Source organism: Panthera tigris, chromosome F2 (genome assembly GCF_018350195.1).
Source record: "Panthera tigris isolate Pti1 chromosome F2, P.tigris_Pti1_mat1.1, whole genome shotgun sequence".
Classification (NCBI taxonomy): domain Eukaryota; kingdom Metazoa; phylum Chordata; class Mammalia; order Carnivora; family Felidae; genus Panthera; species Panthera tigris.
In genome coordinates this window covers 66,469,982-66,491,841 of record NC_056676.1, presented here as the reverse complement: position 1 = coordinate 66,491,841, position 21,860 = coordinate 66,469,982, and the positions used below count along the sequence as shown (strand labels likewise).

Here is a 21,860-nt window from a genome sequence, read left to right as displayed (position 1 = left end):
AAGAGATGACAATCGATACGAGAAATACTTGAGAGCCAAACTTTACCAGACTTCATTGCTGACTAGATGAGGGAAGGAAGGGGAAGAGGACAGCTGGTAACTTTCTGATTGGTGGTTCAGAGGACTCAGAGAGTGGGATGACCAGTCCATGAGATGGGAAAGATAGGAAGAGCAGCCAAGTTGTCTGGGAAGGCATGAGCCTGGTGAACAACTTTGGGACACCCAAGTGGAGGGTGTCTGGATCTGATGCTCAGGGAAGAGGGCCATCTGGGGAAATGCACGTGGAGTCCTTGTGATCCTGACAGTGCTCGGAAAGCCGTGTCTAGGTCGGGAAGAGCAGAGAGAGTGATGAACGCCAGCAATGTTCCAATCTCCTCACGGGCAAAGGCGGGGCGGGGGGGGGGTACTATGTTCTCTCAGGAGAACCCGATGAGATCCTAAAGCTCTTCCTCATGGCCCAAGGCTCAGAACACAGAAGACTCTCGCTGTGTGTGACTTCCCCTTCCTCTCACAAATCACTTGGTTGGTGCTTGACACCACTTTCTTCCAACAGAATTCTAGAATTTTACTTCTCTTTGCATGCTGAAAGTTTATGTGGGTTAAAGATCAGTGAGTGTGCATGGAGATGCCCCAGCTGCTTTCTGAAATGGTCTTTTTTTTTTTTTGGTGGCTGACAGTTGTTTTTTGAGTTCTTCAGTCTGACTGTGGCAGAAACAAGATAAGAAATGATGTATCCAATAATCCCACTGAGTTGAGTTTACATAATAACACAGAGCTCATGGGGGCGCCTGGATGACTCAGTCGGTTGAGCGTCTGACTTCGGCTCAGGTCATGATCTCGCGGTCTGTGAGTTCAAGCCCCGCGTCCGGCTCTGTGCTGACAGCTCAGAGCCTGGAGCCTGTTTCAGATTCTGTGTCTCCCTCTCTCTCTGACCCTCCCCTGTTCATGCTCTGTCTCTCTCTCTCTCTCTCTCTCTGTTAAAAATAAATATACATAATAGCACAGAGTTCAGATGAGTATAGTAACTGTTAACAGGATTTGGATTGAAATGTTAAATTCTGACCTTCCTACCTGGTTATGCTTCACAGTTATAGATAGGACAGTCATCATCATCATTGTCCTGCCCTTAGATGAATTACCTGGATGTGGCATTTGGAGAGTTGTCAACATGTCACGAAAGATTCAGTACAGTGAGACTGACCATGTTGCCCTTGCCTGTGCCTTGCTCCCATAAAATAAAAATGATGTTTCTGATCTTAGGGAAGAACTGAATCAAACAGCCCCAGAAACAGGTTGGACTCCCACTGTCAGAACCCTGGATGCTCTGCACTGCTGTGTCCCCTACCTGTTCCCTTCTGTCACAAGTGGCTTCTCTGGGTGAGTGGTGGAGACCACAGGGATGGCACCATTATGGGCTGCACCCCCTTCTCCTTCATGCAGCAATGGGAGGATGTCTTCTTGAGCTGATTCTGCTGACTTCTTCTTACTCCCATGATGGGACCCTCCATCAAGCAGGTTCCCAAAATTACCTATAGAGGCAGCAGCAAGGGGAGAGAGACCAGGTATCAACAAGCAGAATCAGGCTACTTGGCCTAGGGGATCCACGGTCATATCCTTGCAGGGCAGAGAAGTAAGATCTCAGTATGAAGGTGGGAAGAATGACAGTCAGACCAAACAAATGACATTGACAATGACGATGGGCCATCACCTTCATCCATCTTATGTTCTCTTTTGCAAAAACTACTCAAGTCACAAGTTACCTGGATTCCATCTCCACTTCCTTCTGCTCCTGTAAAGGAGACGCTCCCAATATGAATCAAGCCATTCTCTAATAGAATGCTCTTTCTTGGAAAGGTTTTCCCAGATGTGCATCAACCCAGGAAGATCTTTGGGAGTTACAATAAAAGCAACTACAACATGCACAGGACTTGGCATGTATTAACCCACTGTACTCTTGCAATAGCTCTATGAGGAATTATTATTCCCATTTTATAGATGAAGAAACTGAGACTCAGAGAAATTAAGTGAGCCTAGGCGTAATGGAACCAAGATTAGTAATCCAAGTCTGTCTGAATCCAAACTATACTCTTAGTCCTTTTATTAAAGTATGAAAATAAATCCATCCCTTACATATTGACGCTAGAGTAAACGAAGAATTACTCATTTCTTTCTGAGGTGCAAACTTCCACCAGAATTCTATCAACTCCATGTCAGACACTAGCTCATTTATTCAAGAAATAGGTATAAAGTCAATGCCATGTGCCAAGCACCGCATGTATCTGTACTTACCAATAGAAACTTCAAAGCTAATGGGTTTATCTCCAATCCTCCGGTCAATCATGGTAGCTTCAAAAAATGCTCCAAAGAGTAAAAATTCCTCATATTTTTCTGGTATAATCTATAGAAAGAAAAACATATTATACAGGCCTGGATCTATTTTTTTATTACCAATAAGCTGAATTAGTGATGTTAACTGGTCCAGGGTGATTTGTAGGCATTTCAGGCATTTTCTGAATGTCAATGTTAGCCTGAAATGGCACATCATTTCCCTACTGATCAGACAGGCAGGAACCAGGACCTACAAATCACACATCCAAATCCAGCCATTTATCTAGAATGATGTAATCTCAACCTTCTGAGCTCCTACCTTGCGATTAAAATCTTTTTTTTTTTTTAATTTTAAAGGCAAAGGTTGGTATGTGCATCTTTCTGTGGTGCTATTGTTAAAACACAGGTCTGAAATCACCTTCAGGTGAACAGCCGTTTAGAAAACAAACAGAGTCACAGGATCAGACCTTCACATTGGAGCATCTTTTTATGGATTATACAGGATGACAACATACATTATGTTTTTTCCTCTTCAGAACCTCGAGAGGTCAAAATCTAGGTCATTCCCATTTTATAGGTAAGGAAACTGAGGAAACTAAACTTAAGGTTAGGTTTAGTGACTTTCCCAAGTATTCCGATCACAGACCCAGTGTGCTTGGGGCTCTGACATGTGCTAACCCAACGCCTTGGTGCTGTTCAAAGACAGACCTTACTCCCCAAACAACACAAGCCCAAACGAAAGAGACAGGAGGGCTAGGTACTTACGCGAGCATCAGCCAATCCAGTGCCTCCAGGACGAGCTATAAGCACTGCAATTCCTGGCATGAGGGTGCTCAGTCCCGGGATCACAGCTGCTTTTACACTGAAAAGGGCTTTAGAGTTCATCTGATCCAACTGCCTTCTATCCAAATAAACTAAAGCTCAGAGAGACTAAGGGGCTTCCCCAGGTCACACAGCAAGTTAAAGCCAGCCACGATTTGAGGTCTGGTCTCCACCAAGACTGCCCTCAAGGAGCCTACATTGTGGAAGAGAGGACCATGACAGGTCACAAGACAGGAGCCATGCCAAGGTAACCACACTGTCTGGAGATGACCCCTGTTGATGTGGAACAAGTTGATGGTTCAGGGAGCAGATGTAGCTAAGACACAGCATCACGTTTCTGAGCAAAGAGGCTGAATGTAGTGCCGTACAGTCTGGGCTTCCTGGTTTCGCAGCTGGATTTGTTACGTTCCATGGAAAAACCAATAAGGTTCATCCAAGGAAAAGAAGCAGTTGTGGCTTTAGAGCTGAAGAGCCCCATTCAGTTAAGAGCCCTGAGCCCTGTCCCACAGAGAGCCAACAGGTCTCAAAGGGTGATCCTTCCTTCACACAGGAGCCTCCTTCCTGTTGGGCTTAGGAGGAAATGTTTCTACTGACCAGAAAATGTTGGACAGGGTGGGGGCCCCATGTTGGATCTTAGTCACAAAGCACACACCCCTCCCACCTGCCGCCACTGTATCCACTGGCTATAATAGAGCCACATATCTCACCTTCCTGGGGCCAAGTTTACCCGCTGGGAGGAGGTTAAAAAGGATTTGGAGACCTGGTGGGAACGTAAGCCATGTAGACTGGAAAAGGGATGGCAGCCTCCTTAGCCAGATAAACCCTTCTTCAAATCCCAACCCTGCTACTTCCTAGCTGGTTGACTTCAGGCAAGTCATGTCCACTCCCTGGGTGTCATTTTCCCTGTCTGTGAAACCAACTTTGTCATAGGACCTACAGAGGCAGAAATGAGACCATCCACATGGAGCACGTTGTATAAAGCCTATACACACAAACACCACAAAAATGGTACTCGTGGTATGTCGACAGACAGAATTCATCTCTTTTTTTTTTTTAATTTTTTTTTTAACGTTTCTTTATTTTTGAGACAGAGAGAGACAGAGCATGAACGGGGGAGGGTCAGAGAGAGAGGGAGACACAGAATCGGAAACAGGCTCCAGGCTCTGAGCTGTCGGCACAGAGCCCGACGCGGGGCTCGAACTCACGGAGTGCAAGATCATGACCTGAGCCGAAGTCGGCTGCTCAACCGACTGAGCCACCCAGGCGCCCCCAGAATTCATCTCTTAATCCAACCATCCTTCCAGGTCTAACTCAAACGGTCCTTTCTTTTGGAAGCATACCTTGATTCCTGAGCTGGAAAAAATGATGACGGTCATGTTTACTGAGCTCTTAGTACGTGTCAAATGTGGTATTAAGACTTTTACCTACTATCTCATATTATTCTCATAACCACCCTAAGAGGGAGATGCTTTTATTCTACTTGCGTAAATAGGAGGACAATGCAGTCTGAAAGGTTAAAATATCTGCTCAAAGTTACCAAATATGCCTAATATTTACTGAGCACTTACTACGTGCCAGACTGTGTTCTTAGAACTTTGCATATGTTAAATCATTAAATCCTCACTGAGCCTAGGAAGTAGAGGTTATTATCGGAAATAAGCAGAAGGAGCTTAAGTCACTCGCCCGAAGATTCAGAGGCGATGTTTCTCCGGAGGTTGCGCCACTCGGCCACATCTAAAATCCAGCTGTCTTGCTTGGGAACCCAGCATTTTAATTATTATACTTCACTCACTCCAGGAAATAACAGCACTTTACCTGTAGCTCATTATTGCACGTATCACTTTTTATTTCCTGTACGTTTATTTTGTATATCTTACCTCCCCTTCTGTATCATAATTTCCATGGAGTCAGACTCTACATGTATTCCTACCAATATTGAGGATGATGTTTAAACAAGAAGCTACTCAGTACGTGTTTACACAATTTAGAAAAATGAGCACATCATCTGTTAGATTAGCTATGCTCTGTGAAAGCTTGGCATAGGGAGATAAGCTTTGATGATAGTGATGAGGGTAAGTTGGAAAAACCAGAATCATGGGATCTCATTTGTCCAGGTACGCAATGAGAGCGTGGCTGCAGCAAGGGAGAGAAGAGCTCAGGACCCTGGTGAGCTAAACAAGAAGATGATATAAGAAGGTGACCTCACCATGTTGGTAAGGTGAGCTCTGGGCTATTGAGGCTCTGGGGAAGGTAGAAACCCAATATTGTAGTTTTAAAATAGGTCCACAAATTCTTGGAAAATCCTCCCCTCAAAAGATGGAGCCCAATTCACCTCCCTAATTCCCCTGTGGGCTGGGCTTAAGTGACTCATTTCTAACAATTAGAATGTGTCATACATATCAGTGTGTGGCTTCTAGGGATTTTGTCATAAAAGACATTGAAGTTTCTGCCTTGCTGTCTCTTGGATCACCTGCTCCACTCAAGGGGAAGCCAGCTGCCATGAAGACACTAAGCACTTAATGAAGGGTCCATGTGGTGAGGAACTGAGGCCTCCTGCCAACAGCCAACAAGGAACCAAGTCCCCCTGCCAACAGCCACGTGAGTGCGCCATCTTGGAAGTAGATCCTGCAGCTCCAGTCAAGCTGTCAGATGACCGCAGCCCCTGCCAACATCTTGATTGAAACCTCATGAAAAATTCGGAGCCAGAACCACCAAGTTAAGGTATTCCCAAACTCCTCATCCGCAGAGAAAATAAATGTTTGTTTTAAGTTGCTAAATTTGGGGGTGATTGTTATATAGTGAAAGGTAACTAATAAACCCAGCAAGAAACTGACCACGAACAAGAAGCAAAGATGAAAAGAGAAGGAAGGAAAAGTAAGGGTTTGAATGAGACCTGAATTTCTCTTCCCTACCTCCTTCTACACAACAGCCAAGATGGGCCCTTGGCCTTGTAGAAAATGTACACTCTATGAGAATTCCCAGATGCCCTTGCTTTCAGCTAGAATTTTTTTTCAGGTGGTATTAGCAAAATATCTTCAAGATATTGACTTGGGTTGAGAAAATCTTCTATTAGGCCCTTCCTACTTGGCAATTTCTATTTAGAAAAGAATGGCCGGTCTCTCAACAGTAGGAAAGACTGCCACGGAGTCAGATACAGGGGATATTGGCATGGGTGGCTACTTAAGGTACCCACAGTTTCTGGCCAAGTCCAAAAAATGTCATTTCCAAAGTTTCCATATACTCTGAAAAAATACACATAAATACAATCACATCAAGGCAATGTCAATCTTAAACACAACAACCTGACAGTACACATTTACAAAGAATATTTCCCAATATACAAGTTCATAAGGGAGAACAGGAGAGGTCCACGAAATACCCAAAGTAAGTCCAAACAACAGGGTAGAGAGCTCTAGATAGCTGCCCACTTGTAGTGGGAACAAACCATAGAAACACTGGCCACAGCAACAGCAAATGTATTGCCTGCCTACCATGCATGCGCAAAGAACCCTGCTGACCATTTTACAGGCACTCCCTCATTTACCCCCAGGAGATGACTATCACAGAGAGACTATTACTACCGCATTGTGGTGATGAGAAAACTGAAACATTGAGAGGTGCTACTATCAGAGCCATGAATAGAACCAATATCCAAGATTTCCAACCCTGGGCTCCAACCTCTCCCCCACACTGTATCTTAAGATGTATTGGATCCCAGCAGTAAAAATAAGCGGCTCTACCAGGGCTAAGCCGACCCAGACCAGCCATCGCCTCTCTTCCCCACCCAAAGTGAGTGTCTGGTTGACCTGAGAGATACACCCCCAGAGGTAGATCATCCAAGTTGAGAGCTGGAATCTACTCACTTCTGCTACTGACAAAACACAAGTTCCTTCATTTGCTTAACCAAAAATTACTCTTACTAATCTAAACAGTTGAGGGGATATTCACAGTTAGTATTCATCTTGGTGACCCAGATCTCTTTCGCATCATACAGAAGCAGGCTGGAAAAAATGCTAACATGCTTAATATTGAGTAATACACAGAAATAAGCATTCCTTTGAATTGTGATTCCCGCCCCCCCCCCCTCCATCAGGCTTGGGCAGGGCAATAGGTTTCTCAAGTTCTTGTATCCCAACTTATCACCCACTCTTCCTCTTCTTCATTCCCTGTCCCACAATGCCTCACAACCAGAGCATATGCTATTCTAACAAACTAAACAAAATGAGGCCATGTGTGGAGCTCAGTCCATCCCCCCACCACCTACTTCCACCAGGTCTCCTAGAACACTTTTATTTCCCTTTCCTTTGGTTCCCATTGGAATCTGTGTGTTGGGGGGACACTGGAGGAATTTATCACGAGCAGATGACTGGGACGTGTCAGGAAGAGGCAGCGGATTGCAGAAGGAGACCTGCGCATGCCTTTGGGGGCCCATGGGAACAGCTGGCTGGTGATGCTTCCACTCTGGGCTCACCTCACAGGGGCAGTGCTCAGACCTACCTCAGGGGGTGCATCGAAAGTTTCCACCTCGACCTCTGTTGAGTTGGTCTTGTCTGAAGCCTGCTGGGATTTTCCACCATCGGTCTTATCATCCTTGTCTTTACTGGAGCCTTTGGAAGACTTGGAGTCTTTGTCCTTAGAAGACGACTTGAGCTCCTTGAATGCCTTGGAAAACTTAGATTCCTGTGCCCCTCCTGAGAGGATCTCCACAGCAATTTCCACCAAGATTCTGCCCCTGAACGACACACCTTCTCCAAAGCCTTCATTCAGTTCCTGGTAGTCATCCATCAGACTGTGGTTCCTGGGTGAGCCATACAGGTTAATCCAGGCAGGTCCAAAGGTCGGTAGAAAGCCTACAAAAACGAAGCTTTAGTTGCCCGGTAAAGCAAGTTGATTATTTCTTGCTTTATGAACATTGTGCATGCCTGTGTAGAATGTAAAATATACAGAAAAGACAAGAGAAAATATTTATAGAATATCCCATCCCCAAAAGAGCCACAATTGCCATTTTGCTATATTTGCTGTATTTCTTTCTAGTCCTTGCATACACATGTTTACACGTGTTCACAGCTGTAATGATACTATGAATGCTCACATGCATCGCGGTCGGTTCATTCACTCATCTAATATTTATTGACTCCTAACATGTGCCGGGCACTGTGTGGGTGCTAAACACACAGCCCAGTGGAGAAGAGAGCAAAAAGGAATATTAAACGGTAAATATTTGTAAGTGCTAAGAAAGAGATTTACATTGCATTTCAAGAACAAATAAAACAGGCTGATGAGGCATGGAGAGGAGTCAGGCAGAGAGAGAGATTTTATCCCAAAGAAGGGTCAATTTTAAGAAGCAGAGATATTGTGTTAAAAGGGATAAAAAGATTTTATGGCCCCTGATGTCTCATTTTGAAAACACTTTTATACGTGTCTTTGAATACCATCAAGATGTTCCTGGAAAGTTGGAGTAAAACATGTTAACGTCGAGTTGAGAAATTCTGAAGGTGGGCAGGATGTGTGTTCTGCATAAAACAATCCCATGGCAAACCCTTCCAGGATATGGAGACTTAAACAATGGGTATTTATTGAGGCTCTTCTATGGTGTCACACTGTGACTGGCAAAAAAAAAAAAACATGTAAATCTTGTCTTCTGCTTAAGCTAAGCCTTCAGTATATACGTGCATATATACACATACACAGACATATATGTGCATAAGTATATTTATCAATTAACACAGATTTGTAATGCAGAGAAAGATTGCCTTGGGATTTTAAGTATGGAGGGGTTTGGGGAGATATTTAGAAAGTTATCACCGGCTAATTTAGGTTTTGCAAATAAAGAGTAGAAGTCCTTTCTCCTGACTGATGAATTAGCTGGGACTCTCTATTCCCTCCCTGGCTCTCTGAATGCACAGTCAGCAGCACCTTCCTGCAATACTCCTGACCATGCGCTCCTATCACTGAGCTGGGGGCACGGTATTTTTGGACCATTTAAACATGTTAAAACCATTCTTAGCGTAGGGTTCCATACTGACCACACGGAGCTAGCTTGGCATTCTCTCTCTTCCTCTCCCCGACCTGTTTGCCACCCCTCCCCAACTTGGGCATGCCTCTCTCTCTCTCTCTCTCAAAATAACTAATCTTAAAATATCATAAGGTTGGAATCCTGGGAAGATGGCGGCGTAGGAGGACGCTGGGCTCACCGCGTGTCCTGCTGATCACTTAGATTCCACCTACACCTGCCTAAATAACCCAGAAAACCGCCAGAAGACTAGCAGAATGGAGTCTCCGGAGCCAAGCGCAGACGAGAGGCCCACGGAAGAGGGTGCACGCTACACGGACTGGTGGGAGGGAGCCGGGGCGGAGGGGCGGCGGCCAAGCAGAGCCCCCGAGTTTGGCTTGCAAAAGCGGAGGGGCCGGACAGAGTATGTTCCGACAGCAAGTGGGACTTGACATCTGAAAGGTTATAAGCTAACAGCTCTGCTCGGAGAACGGGAGGGCTGGGGGACAACGGGAGGGATTGTTGCTGAGCCCCCGGACGACAGAGCTCAGCTTGTCGGGGAACAAAGGCGCTCGCCAGCGCCACCTCCCTCGCCCATCCCTCAGCCAAAAGCCCAAAGGGAACCAGTTCCTGCCCGGGAACTTGCTTGCACCACGCAAACATCCAAAACTGTGCTTCTGCGGATCCAACCCTCCGGCGGGTCTGACTCCCTCCCGGTGCCGCAGAGCCCCTCCAGAATCGAATCTCTGAAGGAAAAGCGAGCTGAGCCTGCCCCTCCCACCCTCGTGCACCTTGCCGATCCACCCCAGCTAAAACACCAGATCCCCAGCACCACAAGCCTGGCAGTGTGCAAGTAGCCCAGACGGTCCACGCCACCCCACAGTGAATCCTGCCCCTGGGAGAGGGGAAGAGAAGGCACACACCAGTCTGACTATGGCCCCAGCGGTGGGCTGGGGGCAGACATCAGGTCTGACTGAGGCCCCGCCCACCAACGCAAGTTATTCAAGACAGCACAGGGGAAGTGCCCCGCAGTCCCGCACCACTCCAGGGACTAGCCAAAATGACGAAACGGAAGAATTCCCCTCAGAAAAACGTCCAGGAAATAACAACAGCTAACGAATTGATCAAAAATGATTTAAACAATATAACAGAAAGTGAGTTTAGAATAATAGTCATAAAATTGATCGCTGGGCTTGAAAACTGTATAAAGGAGAGCAGAGAATCTCTTGCTACAGAGATCAAGGCACTAAGGAACAGCCAGGAGGAGCTAAAAAATGCTATCAACGAGTTGCAAAATAAAATGGAGACAACTACGGCTCGGATTGAAGAGGCAGAAGAGAGAATAGGTGAACTAGAAGATAAAATTATGGAAAAAGAAGAAGCTGAGAAAAAGAGAGATAAAAAAATCCAGGAGTATGAGGGGAAAATTAGAGAACTAAGTGATGCACTAAAGAGAAATAATCTATGCATAATTGGTATTCCAGAGGAGGAAGAGAGAGGGAAAGGTGCTGAAGGTGTACTTGAAATAATAGCTGAGAACTTCCCTGATCTGGGGAAGGAAAAAGGCATTGAAATCCAAGAGGCACAGAGAACTCCCTTCAGACGTAACTTGAATCGATCTTCTGCACGACATATCATAGTGAAACTGGCAAAATACAAGGATAAAGAGAAATTTCTGAAAGCAGCTAGAGATAAACGTGCTCTAACATATAAAGGGAGACCTATAAGACTCATGACTGATCTCTCTACTGAAACTTGGCAGGCCAGAAAGGATTGGCAGGAGATCTTCAATGTGTTGAACAGAAAAAAATATGCAGCCCAGAATCCTTTATCCAGCAAGTCTGTCATTTAGAATAGAAGGAGAGATAAAGGTCTTCCCAAACAAAAACTGAAGGAATTCGTCACCACTAAACCAGCCCTACAAGAGATCCTAAGGGGGATCCTATGAGACAAAGTACCAGAGACATCGCTACAAGCATGAAACCTACGGACATCACAATGACTCTAAACCCATATCTTTCTATAATAACACTGAATGTAAATGGACTAAATGCGCCAACCAAAAGACATAGGGTATCAGAATGGATAAAAAAACAAGACCCATCTACTTGCTATCTACAAGAGACTCATTTTAGACCTGAGGACACCTTCAGATTGAGAGTGAGAGGATGGAGAACTATTTATCATGCCACTGGAAGTCAAAAGAAAGCTGGAGTAGCCATACTTATATCAGACAAACTAGACTTTAAATTAAAGGCTGTAACAAGAGATGAAGAAGGGCATTATATAATAATTACAGGGTCTATCCATCAGGAAGAGCTAACAATTATAAATGTCTATGCGCCGAATACCGGAGCCCCCAGATATATAAAACAATTACTCATAAACATAAGCAACCTTATTGATAAGAATGTGGTAATTGCAGGGGACTTTAACACTCCACTTACAGAAATGGATAGATCATCTAGACACACGGTCAATAAAGAAACAAGGGCCCTGAATGATACACTGGATCAGATGGACTTGACAGATATATTTAGAACTCTACATCCCAAAGCAACAGAATATACTTTTTTCTCAAGTGCACTTGGAACATTCTCCAAGATAGATCACATACTGGGTCACAAAACAGCCCTTCATAAGTATACAAGAATTGAAATCATACCATGCATACTTTCAGACCACAATGCTATGAAGCTTGAAATCAACCACAGGAAAAAGTCTGGAAAACCTCCAAAAGCATGGAGGTTAAAGAACACCCTACTAAAGAATGAATGGGTCAACCAGGCAATTAGAGAAGAAATTTAAAAATATATGGAAACAAATGAAAATGAAAATACAACAATCTAAACGCTTTGGGATTCAGCGAAGGCAGTCCTGAGAGGAAAACACATTGCAATCCAGGCCTATCTCAAGAAACAAGAAAAATCCCAAATATAAAATCTAACAGCACACCTAAAGGAAATAGAAGCAGAACAGCAAAGACAGCCTAAATCCAGCAGAGGAAGAGAAATAATAAAGATCAGAGCAGAAATAAACAATATAGAATCTAAAAAAACTATAGAGCAGATCAACAAAACCAAAAGTTGGTTTTTTGAAAAAATAAACAAAATTGATAAACCTCTTGCCAGGCTTCTCAAAAAGAAAAGGGAGATGACCCAAATAGATAAAATCATGAATGAAAATGGAATTATTACAACCAATCCCTCAGAGATACAAGCAATTATCAGGGAATACTATGAAAAATTATATGCCAACAAACTGGACAACCTGGAAGAAATGGACAAATTCCTAAACACCCACACGGTTCCAAAACTCAATCGGAAGAAATAGAAAGCTTGAACAGACCCATAACCAGCGAAGAAATTGAATCAGTCATCAAAAATTTCCCAACAAATAAGAGTCCAGGACCAGATGGCTTCCCAGGGGAGTTCTACCAGACGTGTAAAGCAGAGATAATACCTATCCTTCTCAACCTATTCCAAAAAATAGAAAGGGAAGGAAAACTTCCAGACTCATTCTATGAAGCCAGTATTACTTTCATTCCTAAACCAGACAGAGACCCAGCAAAAAAAGAGAACTACAGGCCAATATCCCTGATGAATATGGATGCAAAAATTCTCAATAAGATACTAGCAAATCGAATTCAACAGCATATGAAAAGAATTATTCACCATGATCAAGTGGGATTCATTCCTGGGATGCAGGGCTGGTTCAACATTCGCAAATCAATCAATGCGATACATCACATTAATAAAAGAAAAGATAAGAACCATATGATCCTGTCAATTGATGCAGAAAAGGCCTTTGATAAAATTCAGCAATCTTTCTTAATAAAAACCCTCGAGAAAGTCGGGATAGAAGGAACATACTTAAAGATCATAAAAGCCATTTATGAAAAGCCCACAGGTAACATCATCCTCAATGGGGAAAAACTGAGAGCTTTTTCCCTGAGATCAGGAACACAACAGGGATGTCCACTCTCACTGCTGTTGTTTAACATAGTGTTGGAAGTTCTAGCATCAGCAATCAGACAACAAAAGGAAATCAAAGGCATCAAAATTGGCAAAGATGAAGTCAAGCTTTCACTTTTTGCAGATGACATGATATTATACATGGAAAATCCGATAGACTCCACCAGAAGTCTGCTAGAACTGATACATGAATTTAGCAAAGTTGCAGGATACAAAATCAATGTACAGAAATCAGTTGCATTCTTATACACTAACAATGAAGCAACAGAAAGACAAATAAAGAAACTGATCCCATTCACAATTGCACCAAGAAGCATAAAATACCTAGAAATAAATCTAACCAAAGATGTAAAAGATCTGTATGCTGAAAACTATAGAAAGCTTATGAAGGAAATTGAAGAAGATACAAAGAAATGGAAAAACATTCCATGCTCATGGATTGGAAGAATAAATATTGTCAAAATGTCAATACTACCCAAAGCTATCTACACATTCAGTGAAATCCCAATCAAAATTGCACCAGCATCCTTCTCGAAACTAGAACAAGCAATCCTAAAATTCATATGGAACCACAAAAGGCCCCGAATAGCCAAAGTAATTTTGAAGAAGACCAAAGCAGGAGGCATCACAATCCCAGACTTTAGCCTCTACTACAAAGCTATAATCATCAAGACAGCACGGTATTGGCAAAAAACAGACACATAGACCAATGGAATAGAATAGAAACCCCAGAACTAGACCCACAAACGTATGGCCAACTCATCTTTGACAAAGCAGGAAAGAATATCCAATGGAAAAAAGACAGTCTCTTTAACAAATGGTGCTGGGAGAACTGGACAGCAACATACAGAAGATTGAAACTAGGCCACTTTCTCACACCATTCACAAAAATAAACTCAAAATGGATAAAGGACCTGAATGTGAGACAGGAAACCATCAAAACCCTAGAGGCGAAAGCAGGAAAAGACCTCTCTGACCTCAGCCGTAGCAATTTCTTACTTGACACATCCCCAAAGGCAAGGGAATTAAAAGCAAAAATGAACTACTGGGACCTTATGAAGATAAAAAGCTTCTTCACAGCAAAGGAAACAACCAACAAAACTAAAAGGCAACCAATGGAATGGGAAAAGATATTTGCAAATGACATATCGGACAAAGGGCTAGTATCCAAAATCTATAAAGAGATCACCAAACTCCACACCCTAAAAACAAATAATCCAGTGAAGAAATGGGCAAAAAACATGAATAGACACTTCTCTAAAGAAGACATCCGGATGGCTAACAGGCACATGAAAAGATGCTCAACGTCACTCCTCATCCGGGAAATACAAATCAAAACCACACTCAGATATCACCTCATGCCATCAGAGTGGCCAAAATGAACAAATCAGGAGACTATAGATGCTGGCAAGGATGTGGAGAAACAGGAACCCTCTTGCACTGTTGGTGGGAATGCAAATTGGTGCAGCCACTCTGGAAAACAGTGTGGAGGTTCCTCAAAAAATTAAAAATAGACCTACCCTATGACCCAGCAATAGCACTGCTAGGAATTTACCCAAGGGATATAGGAGTACTGATGTATAGGGGCACTTGTACCCCAATGTTTATAGCAGCACTCTCAACAATAGCCAAATTATGGAAAGAACCTAAATGTCCATCAACTGATGAATGGATAAAGAAATTGTGGTTTATATACACAATGGAGTACTACGTGGCAATGAGAAAGAATGAAATATGGCCCTTTGTAGCAACATGTATGGAACTGGAGAGTGTGATGCTAAGTGAAATAAGCCATACAGAGAAAGACAGATACCATATGGTTTCACTCTTATGTGGATCCTGAGAAACTTAACGGAAACCCATGGGGGGAGGGGAAGGAAAAAAAAAGAGGTTAGAGTGGGAGAGAGCCAAAGCATAAGAGACTCTTAAAAACTGAGAACAAACTGAGGGTTGATGGGGGGTGGGAGGGAGGGGAGGGTGGGTGATGGGTATTGAGGAGGGCACCTTTTGGGATGAGCACTGGGTGTTGTATGGAAACCAATTTGACAATAAACTTCATATGTTGAAAAAAAAAACATTCTTAGCTTGTGAGCCATACAAAGATATTTGGCAGGCTGGATGTGGCCCATGGACCATAGCCTGTCAACATCTGATCTAATCTAAACCCTTCATTTTTCATTTAAGATACCTAAGGCCCAAAGAGAGGGAGTGACTCCTCAAGGCCACACAGCAATGTTCGTGGAAGACCTGGGACCAGGACCAAGCCTCCTGGCTCCCACAGCCCGGCTCGACCTACTGCCCTAAACCCAAACCACAAACCACACAGAGCTTACAAGTGCCTACCACACTGCCTGCTCCAATCCTCTTGTTTTAACGACGAGGGCTTCAAACCAATTATTTTGTGGCCTCATTTCCAAGTCAGACAGATGAGGCTTTACCTCTATCTCCGTCCTGTTCACTGGAGATTTTCTTCAGGTCGATGAAATGGGTGGCCAATGCGACATCATTCACGCTGCCTTCATCCCACACCTGGAGTTTTACCCTCCGACACAAAGGAGGGAACATTTCCTTGAAGACCACCTGTTCGTGCCACACAGGATCAGCACAGTTCTTCTGCACTGTAGTTCGCCCCTAAAAACAAAGCGAGCAGGATGTGAGCTGTTGAAGGAAATGAAAGATGTCACTGACCTGACCTGACTTCAAGCCAACTGGCAAACCAAGTTGCCAGACATAATGAACCTGCTTCCACCCGATACCCATGGAAATATGTTGTACCCAGGAACATTATAGTAGCCTCCCCTTACCCACAGGGGAATGGATTCCAAGACACCAGTGGATGCCTGAACCCACAGACAGAACCTGAGATGCACTCTTTTTCCCTTATGTACATACCTATGATAAAGTTTAATTTATAAATAAGGCACGGTAAGGGATTACCAACAATAACTGGTAATAAAATAGAACAATTAAAACAATATACCCTAATAAAAGTTAACATAGATCTTAGCAACTTCAGCGTATGATTTCTTTCCTTTTAGTATTAAGTCAAGAACTTTCAACTTTCGCTTAAACACTTTATAGCTTCTCTTTGGTGTATCCGAATTGCCAGGATCACTGTTCCTGCATCCAAGGGCCATTATTAAGTAATATAAGGCTATATGACCTCAAGTACTGCCATAACACCACAGTGGACCTGATAACGTGGCCAGCTACTAAGTGACCAACAATAGACAGTGTGGATACACCGGACAAAGGGATGATTCACATCTGGGTAGGATGGGGCAGGATAGCGCGAAATTTCAACACGCTATTTGGAACAGTGTGCAATTTAAAACTCATTGATCATTTATTTCTGGAATTTTCCATTTAATAATTTCAGGCCATGGTAGACCATGGGTAACTGAAACCACAGAAAGCAAAACCACAGATAAGGGAGGAATACTGTGCTGACGTCCTACCCCGCACCAGACACCATGCCAGGCATCAGGGACAAAGGGAGTAATGGTGGGTCCTGCCCTCTGGAAGTCCTTGTAATCACAAGATTACAAGATCAAGCCAACATGCATGTTATGAACATAACTTGTTCCATGCATCTCTAGGAATGCAGCAGATATAGTTAGACCCTGAGTTTGTGTCTTAGAAAAAGGCTTTTATAAGGGCTTTGTGCACTTCCCCCATCTGGACCTCAGTTTCCTCATCATAAAAATGGAGGTGATGTTCTATAGGACTGTCAAGGGGTTCAAGTAAAAAATACTCCAGTGTTCACCCTGCCAAGAGGAGGGTTAGGGTAGCATATATTGTAAGGATAGAGACACCATATGTGCCAGCTGAAGCTTCAATGTCCAGCCAACAAGGATTAAGCTGTGACCATGTGCTTAGGCCCTGGTACTTCCAATGGCTCTTGAGTAGGGAACAACAGAGAACAGAGATGTCCAGGCTTACAGAGGACAAGGACTACTTGGGAAGCCTGGGGAACAGGTTGGGAGGCAGATGGCAATGCTACAGAGCCTGGGTAACAGCTCGAAGAATAGCCAGAGGTGAGGAAGGAGGTCTGTCTGCCTAGGCCCTAAATCATAATACCCCATAGTTCCTCTCTATGATCTCAAATAGAGAGTAAGTGGGTCACCCTCCCACTTACCTGCCACATGATTCAATGCCTTTTGTGACAAGCTTTCTCTCGCAGGGCACTTCCTAATTTTTATTTTAACTTAATTTCATTTGACTAGAAATGTCCTGGGGAAAGAGTGGAGTTCTGGCCTGGGTTTGTCGTTGTTGGTGACGATGTTTCCTTACCATCTGCCCAGCAAAGGAGACCTCCACAAAGGGGTCCACAAGGTCCTTATTGTCACCCACAAATGCTTTGGTGACGTTCGCCATGATGCTGGAGTTCATTTTAGGCAACCCCTCTGCTTTGTAGAGTCTCACATAGAATCTGGCCCAGGGTCTCTCTGATGGAAACCCTTGAGGGATCAAGAGGTTCCTTGAGGGGGAACAAAAACAAAAAATAAAAAGCTCTCTCACTTGAAAGAACAGAAAAAGTGGAAGCAATCTGGACGTAGAAAGAAGGATCCTGATATAGGAGAAAATACTGAAAAGATCAGGATTCATCGCTAAAATGAGTTTTCTTTGTGGTGTAAGTGGCAGCAAAGGATATGAAAACAGTGAAAGCAAACTCATTCCAGTCCTCAAATTATAGAGTAAACACCATCTTCCACACCACACCTTAAAAGAAGTGCATTAAGTCTTCCCATTTCATAAACCAGTGGTTGAAAGTAGAATTCCTTCAAAGAAAAATCAACCAAATCCAGATAAATAGGATAAACTCAAGAACAGTTTATCTCTATGGGGAGACAGGCTGTCCTTGTCCTAGAAGCTGATCTCCCAAAGGCTAGCGACACTGCTGATAAGACACATCTTGGTGCCTCTGAGAGAGTAGAATCCCAGGTGGACAAGGCACGAATTTGGCAATTCTCATGTACCCACCAGGAAAGGGAGGGAGGGAGGGGAAAGACAGATCAACTTCGGGCATATCATTCATTTGTCTTGAGTGGCCCTGGATAGACCCGCCTCACTTTTCTATTTGCTCCTCGGCATCGGAGGTTTTGGGGTTGGTCTTTAAGATGTCGCCTCTCCCAGTCACGCTGATGTCACACTTCAGGTACCCCTTCATGCCCGTCCTGATGTCGTCAGGGTCTGTGAGCAGGGCCCACTTGTCACAGAACTGATGACCTGTAAAAGCATCCTGACAGCTCAGATACCCTGCACGGCTGGACCCAGCAGGTGCAGCCAGTTCCATCCCACACGCAAGGCCTCCCAAGCTCTGTTCCCTGGAGGGGGCAGCTCATCAGGGTATTCCCCAGCCTCGTGCTGCCTCCTTCCGCTCCTCCCCTCCTTCCCTCCTCTCCTTTTGTTCCCACCTTCTTCTCTGTCTTTCTCTCCAACCTGCCACAGGTATTTGGAAAGCCTCCAACCCAGTGCTAATTGCCTGGACAGGTTCCTAGCTCTGACAGGCTATGAACGGCTATGACAGGACATGAATGGAGTAGAGAAGTCAGTACTATTTCACAGGCTGTAAATGTGACTCGTGGATCTTTTTGTTTGGCCTACACTGTCAATCCAAACTTTCATATCTCTTACAAAATCTAGACTTCTGGCTTATCTGAAAAAAACTGTTAGATCTGCCAATACAGAATGCACATTTCCACATGTCAGCAGGTGGTAAAGGAGCTGAGTAGCCACTGTGGGTTGTGAGCCCTCCTGTTCCCCACAGCCTGAAGCACCCCTTAACAGATTAACCCACTGCACTCTACCCAAGGCCTGGCCCCCTGGGCTCATGTGAGTTGCAACTACTTTTGAAGAGAAGGGGCCTTGTAAGAAAAGATCTGTATTTGTTGATGGCCCGGTTACTTATCCACTCCCGACCTTGGACAAATTACCTGCCTTCTCTGAGTTTCACTTTCTATAAATCAGGGATAAGAATTATCATAGCAAATCCTTATATGGCATGCAACAACCCCAGAAAGGAGGCACTATTTTTATCTTCATTTTCTCAGATGAGGAAACTGAGGTGCAGAGAAGTCAAGTCATTTGCCCAAGGTTGGACAACCAGAAACAGCAGGGTGGTATTTGAAGCCAAGCCATCTGGCTCCATAGGGGTGCCTACGTGGCTCAGTCATTTAAGCGTCCGACTTTGGCTCAGATCGTGATCTCGCAGTTCGTGGGTTCGAGCCCCGCATCAGGCTCTGTGCTGACAGCTCAGAGCCTGAAGCCTGCTTCAGATTCTGTGTCTCCCTCTCTTCCTCTCTCTCTGTCCCTCCCCTGCTCACGCTCCGTCTCTGTCTCCCAAAAGTGAATAAACGTTAAAAAAAAAAAAGTTGAAGCTATGTCATCTGGCTCCAGAGTCCAAATGTGGAACTCCTGTGTGTCACCTTTCCTGTGTCTGCCTCACAGCAGTAAATGAGATCGAATTTGTTGGCGGGAGAACTGTTCAGAAATGTGGACATAAAAGACAATTTTGCAATTAGACTGTGAACTTTGAGGAAAAGAGCCAGGTGTTGCTCCAATTGTGTAATTGGTGTTGATACTGTTGAATGAATGGGTCAGTGTCATACTGTTGAATGAATGGGTCAGTGGACAGGCAAATGAAAGAGTTGACCTCCGGGTGCGGTAAACTGGAGATGAGTAAGGGAGAGATGGGGAAGCGACGCTGTCTTACCAGGTTGGTTGTACACAGTCCCCAGGTCTACTTTGAAGGAACCGATCAGTATGCTTCCTATCAGCTTGTGGTGAAAGACCTGAGGAGAGATGGAGCAGTGAGTCCGGCCGCACTAGATTTCTCTTTGAGGATAAATCTGTGAAATGGGTTCGTGATACCTCAGCGAGGATTCTAGACCTTGACGCTTGTCTGGCCTTCACTCATCTGGAGCACAATGACATTTGGTCATCAAGTGAAAAGGGCAGCCGGAAGTTATCTCACCTGTACCTGTTCCTCCTGGCAGGTTTTCAGCTAGCAAAGGACATCTAACAAATCTCACTGTCTTGAAAAGTATTTTTTAAGCCAAAGTAAGCTCTAGTACAACCCATCTCTGCCTATTGAAACTCTACCCATCCTTCAATGTCTAGAGCAAATATTCCCTCCTCCAAGCAGCCCTCCCTGATCCCCCTCAGCTGAAAGTCCTCTTTCTCCCCTAAACATTCGTAACACTCTGCTCACAGCTTGCTCAGAGAACTCATCACATATTGCTTTGAGAAGTACAATAGTGAGAACAAGGGAAGTGGTCATCCTCAATATTTTGTCGGGTCAGAAGTCAGCAGGGTACCTGGCTGGTTACAGCAACACACTGTAATGCAGTGCTATCAAGATGCAGAAGTTCTAAAGGAAACCAGCAGAGCTGGTACCGGGTCCAGGAGGCACGCTGAATGGGAAACTACTGAAGAAGCAGGAGCAATTTAACCTTCAACTCAGAAAAGAGAAAACTGGGGGTGTGGAGAAGGGGTAATGGTAACTTAAATGTTTTCCAATCTTGGAAGTCCTGCCATCTATAATAGGGAGTAAGTTCCCCATGTGGTTTCCAAGTCACAGAAGGAGAGACTCAGCTCACTATAAGGACAGTTTGTATAACAGAACTTTCTGGCAATGAATAGGTTTTTCTGGAGATAGTGACCTCCCATCACTGGCTATAACCACGCAGTGCACCAAAACCCCATGTCATGGAGGTGGTGAGAGGGATTCCTACTAGTTAGACTAGATGGCCTCTGGGCTTCCTTCTATGACATTCTGAGTTCCTTAAATCAAAGACAGTTTCCTACTTTGTCCTACCCACCACATGCATGGCCTTGTTCATCATACGTGTTCAATAAACATTCAGTGAATTAATGAATGATTCGCTGACTGAATGATGTATATGAATAGGAGACTTTTGTGGTTTCTAAGCTCCCTTTGGCAGAGGCAATAAGAATAAATCAATTCAATGGACTTCAGGAAATGAAGAAATGATAGCCCTTCCCATTTCCCTTTCCACCCTTGCTCCCTTGCCCAAACTTTACAAGCGAGTTAAGATAACTGAGGGGAAGCGAAGACAGCTTGGCTCCAGGGGAGGAGTTATTTAAGGCCACACATACAAAGCTCACTCCAAACCTCCTATGCTTGCAGTTGCTAATGTGGCTTCCCAAAGGCCCAAGCAAGAACACAAGCCTGACTCAGGCTCTCTTCTCAGGTCAAAGGCATCTGGGTCCCTGTGGGCTTGATGGGATGATGGGAAGCAAGAGCCTGTTTAAAGTGTCTTTAAATAACACAGGAGGCCTCTTCAAATCATCCATCCACCCAGTCTTAGGGCCAGGGAAGCCTGGTGTGGTCAAGCATTAGATTACCAGGACTTCAGGGAATGGCACACACAGACTGCTGGGGCCTTGCATGCCAGGGGCCACTTGTCAAGGGAAGATGGTCTTTAGCACCACCAAGGTCTGCCACAGCCTGGCCATCCCAATAGCCCCTGCTTACTGCACTCCCTCCTTCGTCCCCCGTGTCCAATGTTGTTGGGGCACATTGACTTTTAGTCCATGGACTAGCCAAAAACTTGTATTAAACACTCCCCTCCAAGGGACTTTTCCCTGTAAAATCTTTGGTTTCTGTCCCTAAGGGTCATCTAGGGAGCCCAAAGTATTCTCTTCTTCCAAGCTAGAGGAACAAAGATAGGCAATACCAGCTTTGGTCCTCGGTCTAAAAATCCACTGTCCTACAGACA

General features: G+C 44.4%; 1 protein-coding gene across 1 annotated transcript in view; it reads right to left on the bottom strand.

Annotated features, from left to right (window-relative positions):
* FER1L6 (fer-1 like family member 6) overlaps window positions 1–21,860 on the bottom strand; it is a 167,448-nt gene that overhangs the window by 94,412 nt on the left and 51,176 nt on the right. The window contains exons 7-13 of the mRNA XM_042972894.1: window positions 19,832–19,910; window positions 18,189–18,345; window positions 17,410–17,596; window positions 15,555–15,747; window positions 7,648–8,000; window positions 2,290–2,398; window positions 1,346–1,529 (exon numbers count right to left, since the gene is read on the bottom strand). Coding sequence (XP_042828828.1) covers window positions 1,346–1,529; window positions 2,290–2,398; window positions 7,648–8,000; window positions 15,555–15,747; window positions 17,410–17,596; window positions 18,189–18,345; window positions 19,832–19,910 — 1,262 coding nt within the window. The remainder of the gene's footprint in view (window positions 1–1,345; window positions 1,530–2,289; window positions 2,399–7,647; window positions 8,001–15,554; window positions 15,748–17,409; window positions 17,597–18,188; window positions 18,346–19,831; window positions 19,911–21,860) is intronic.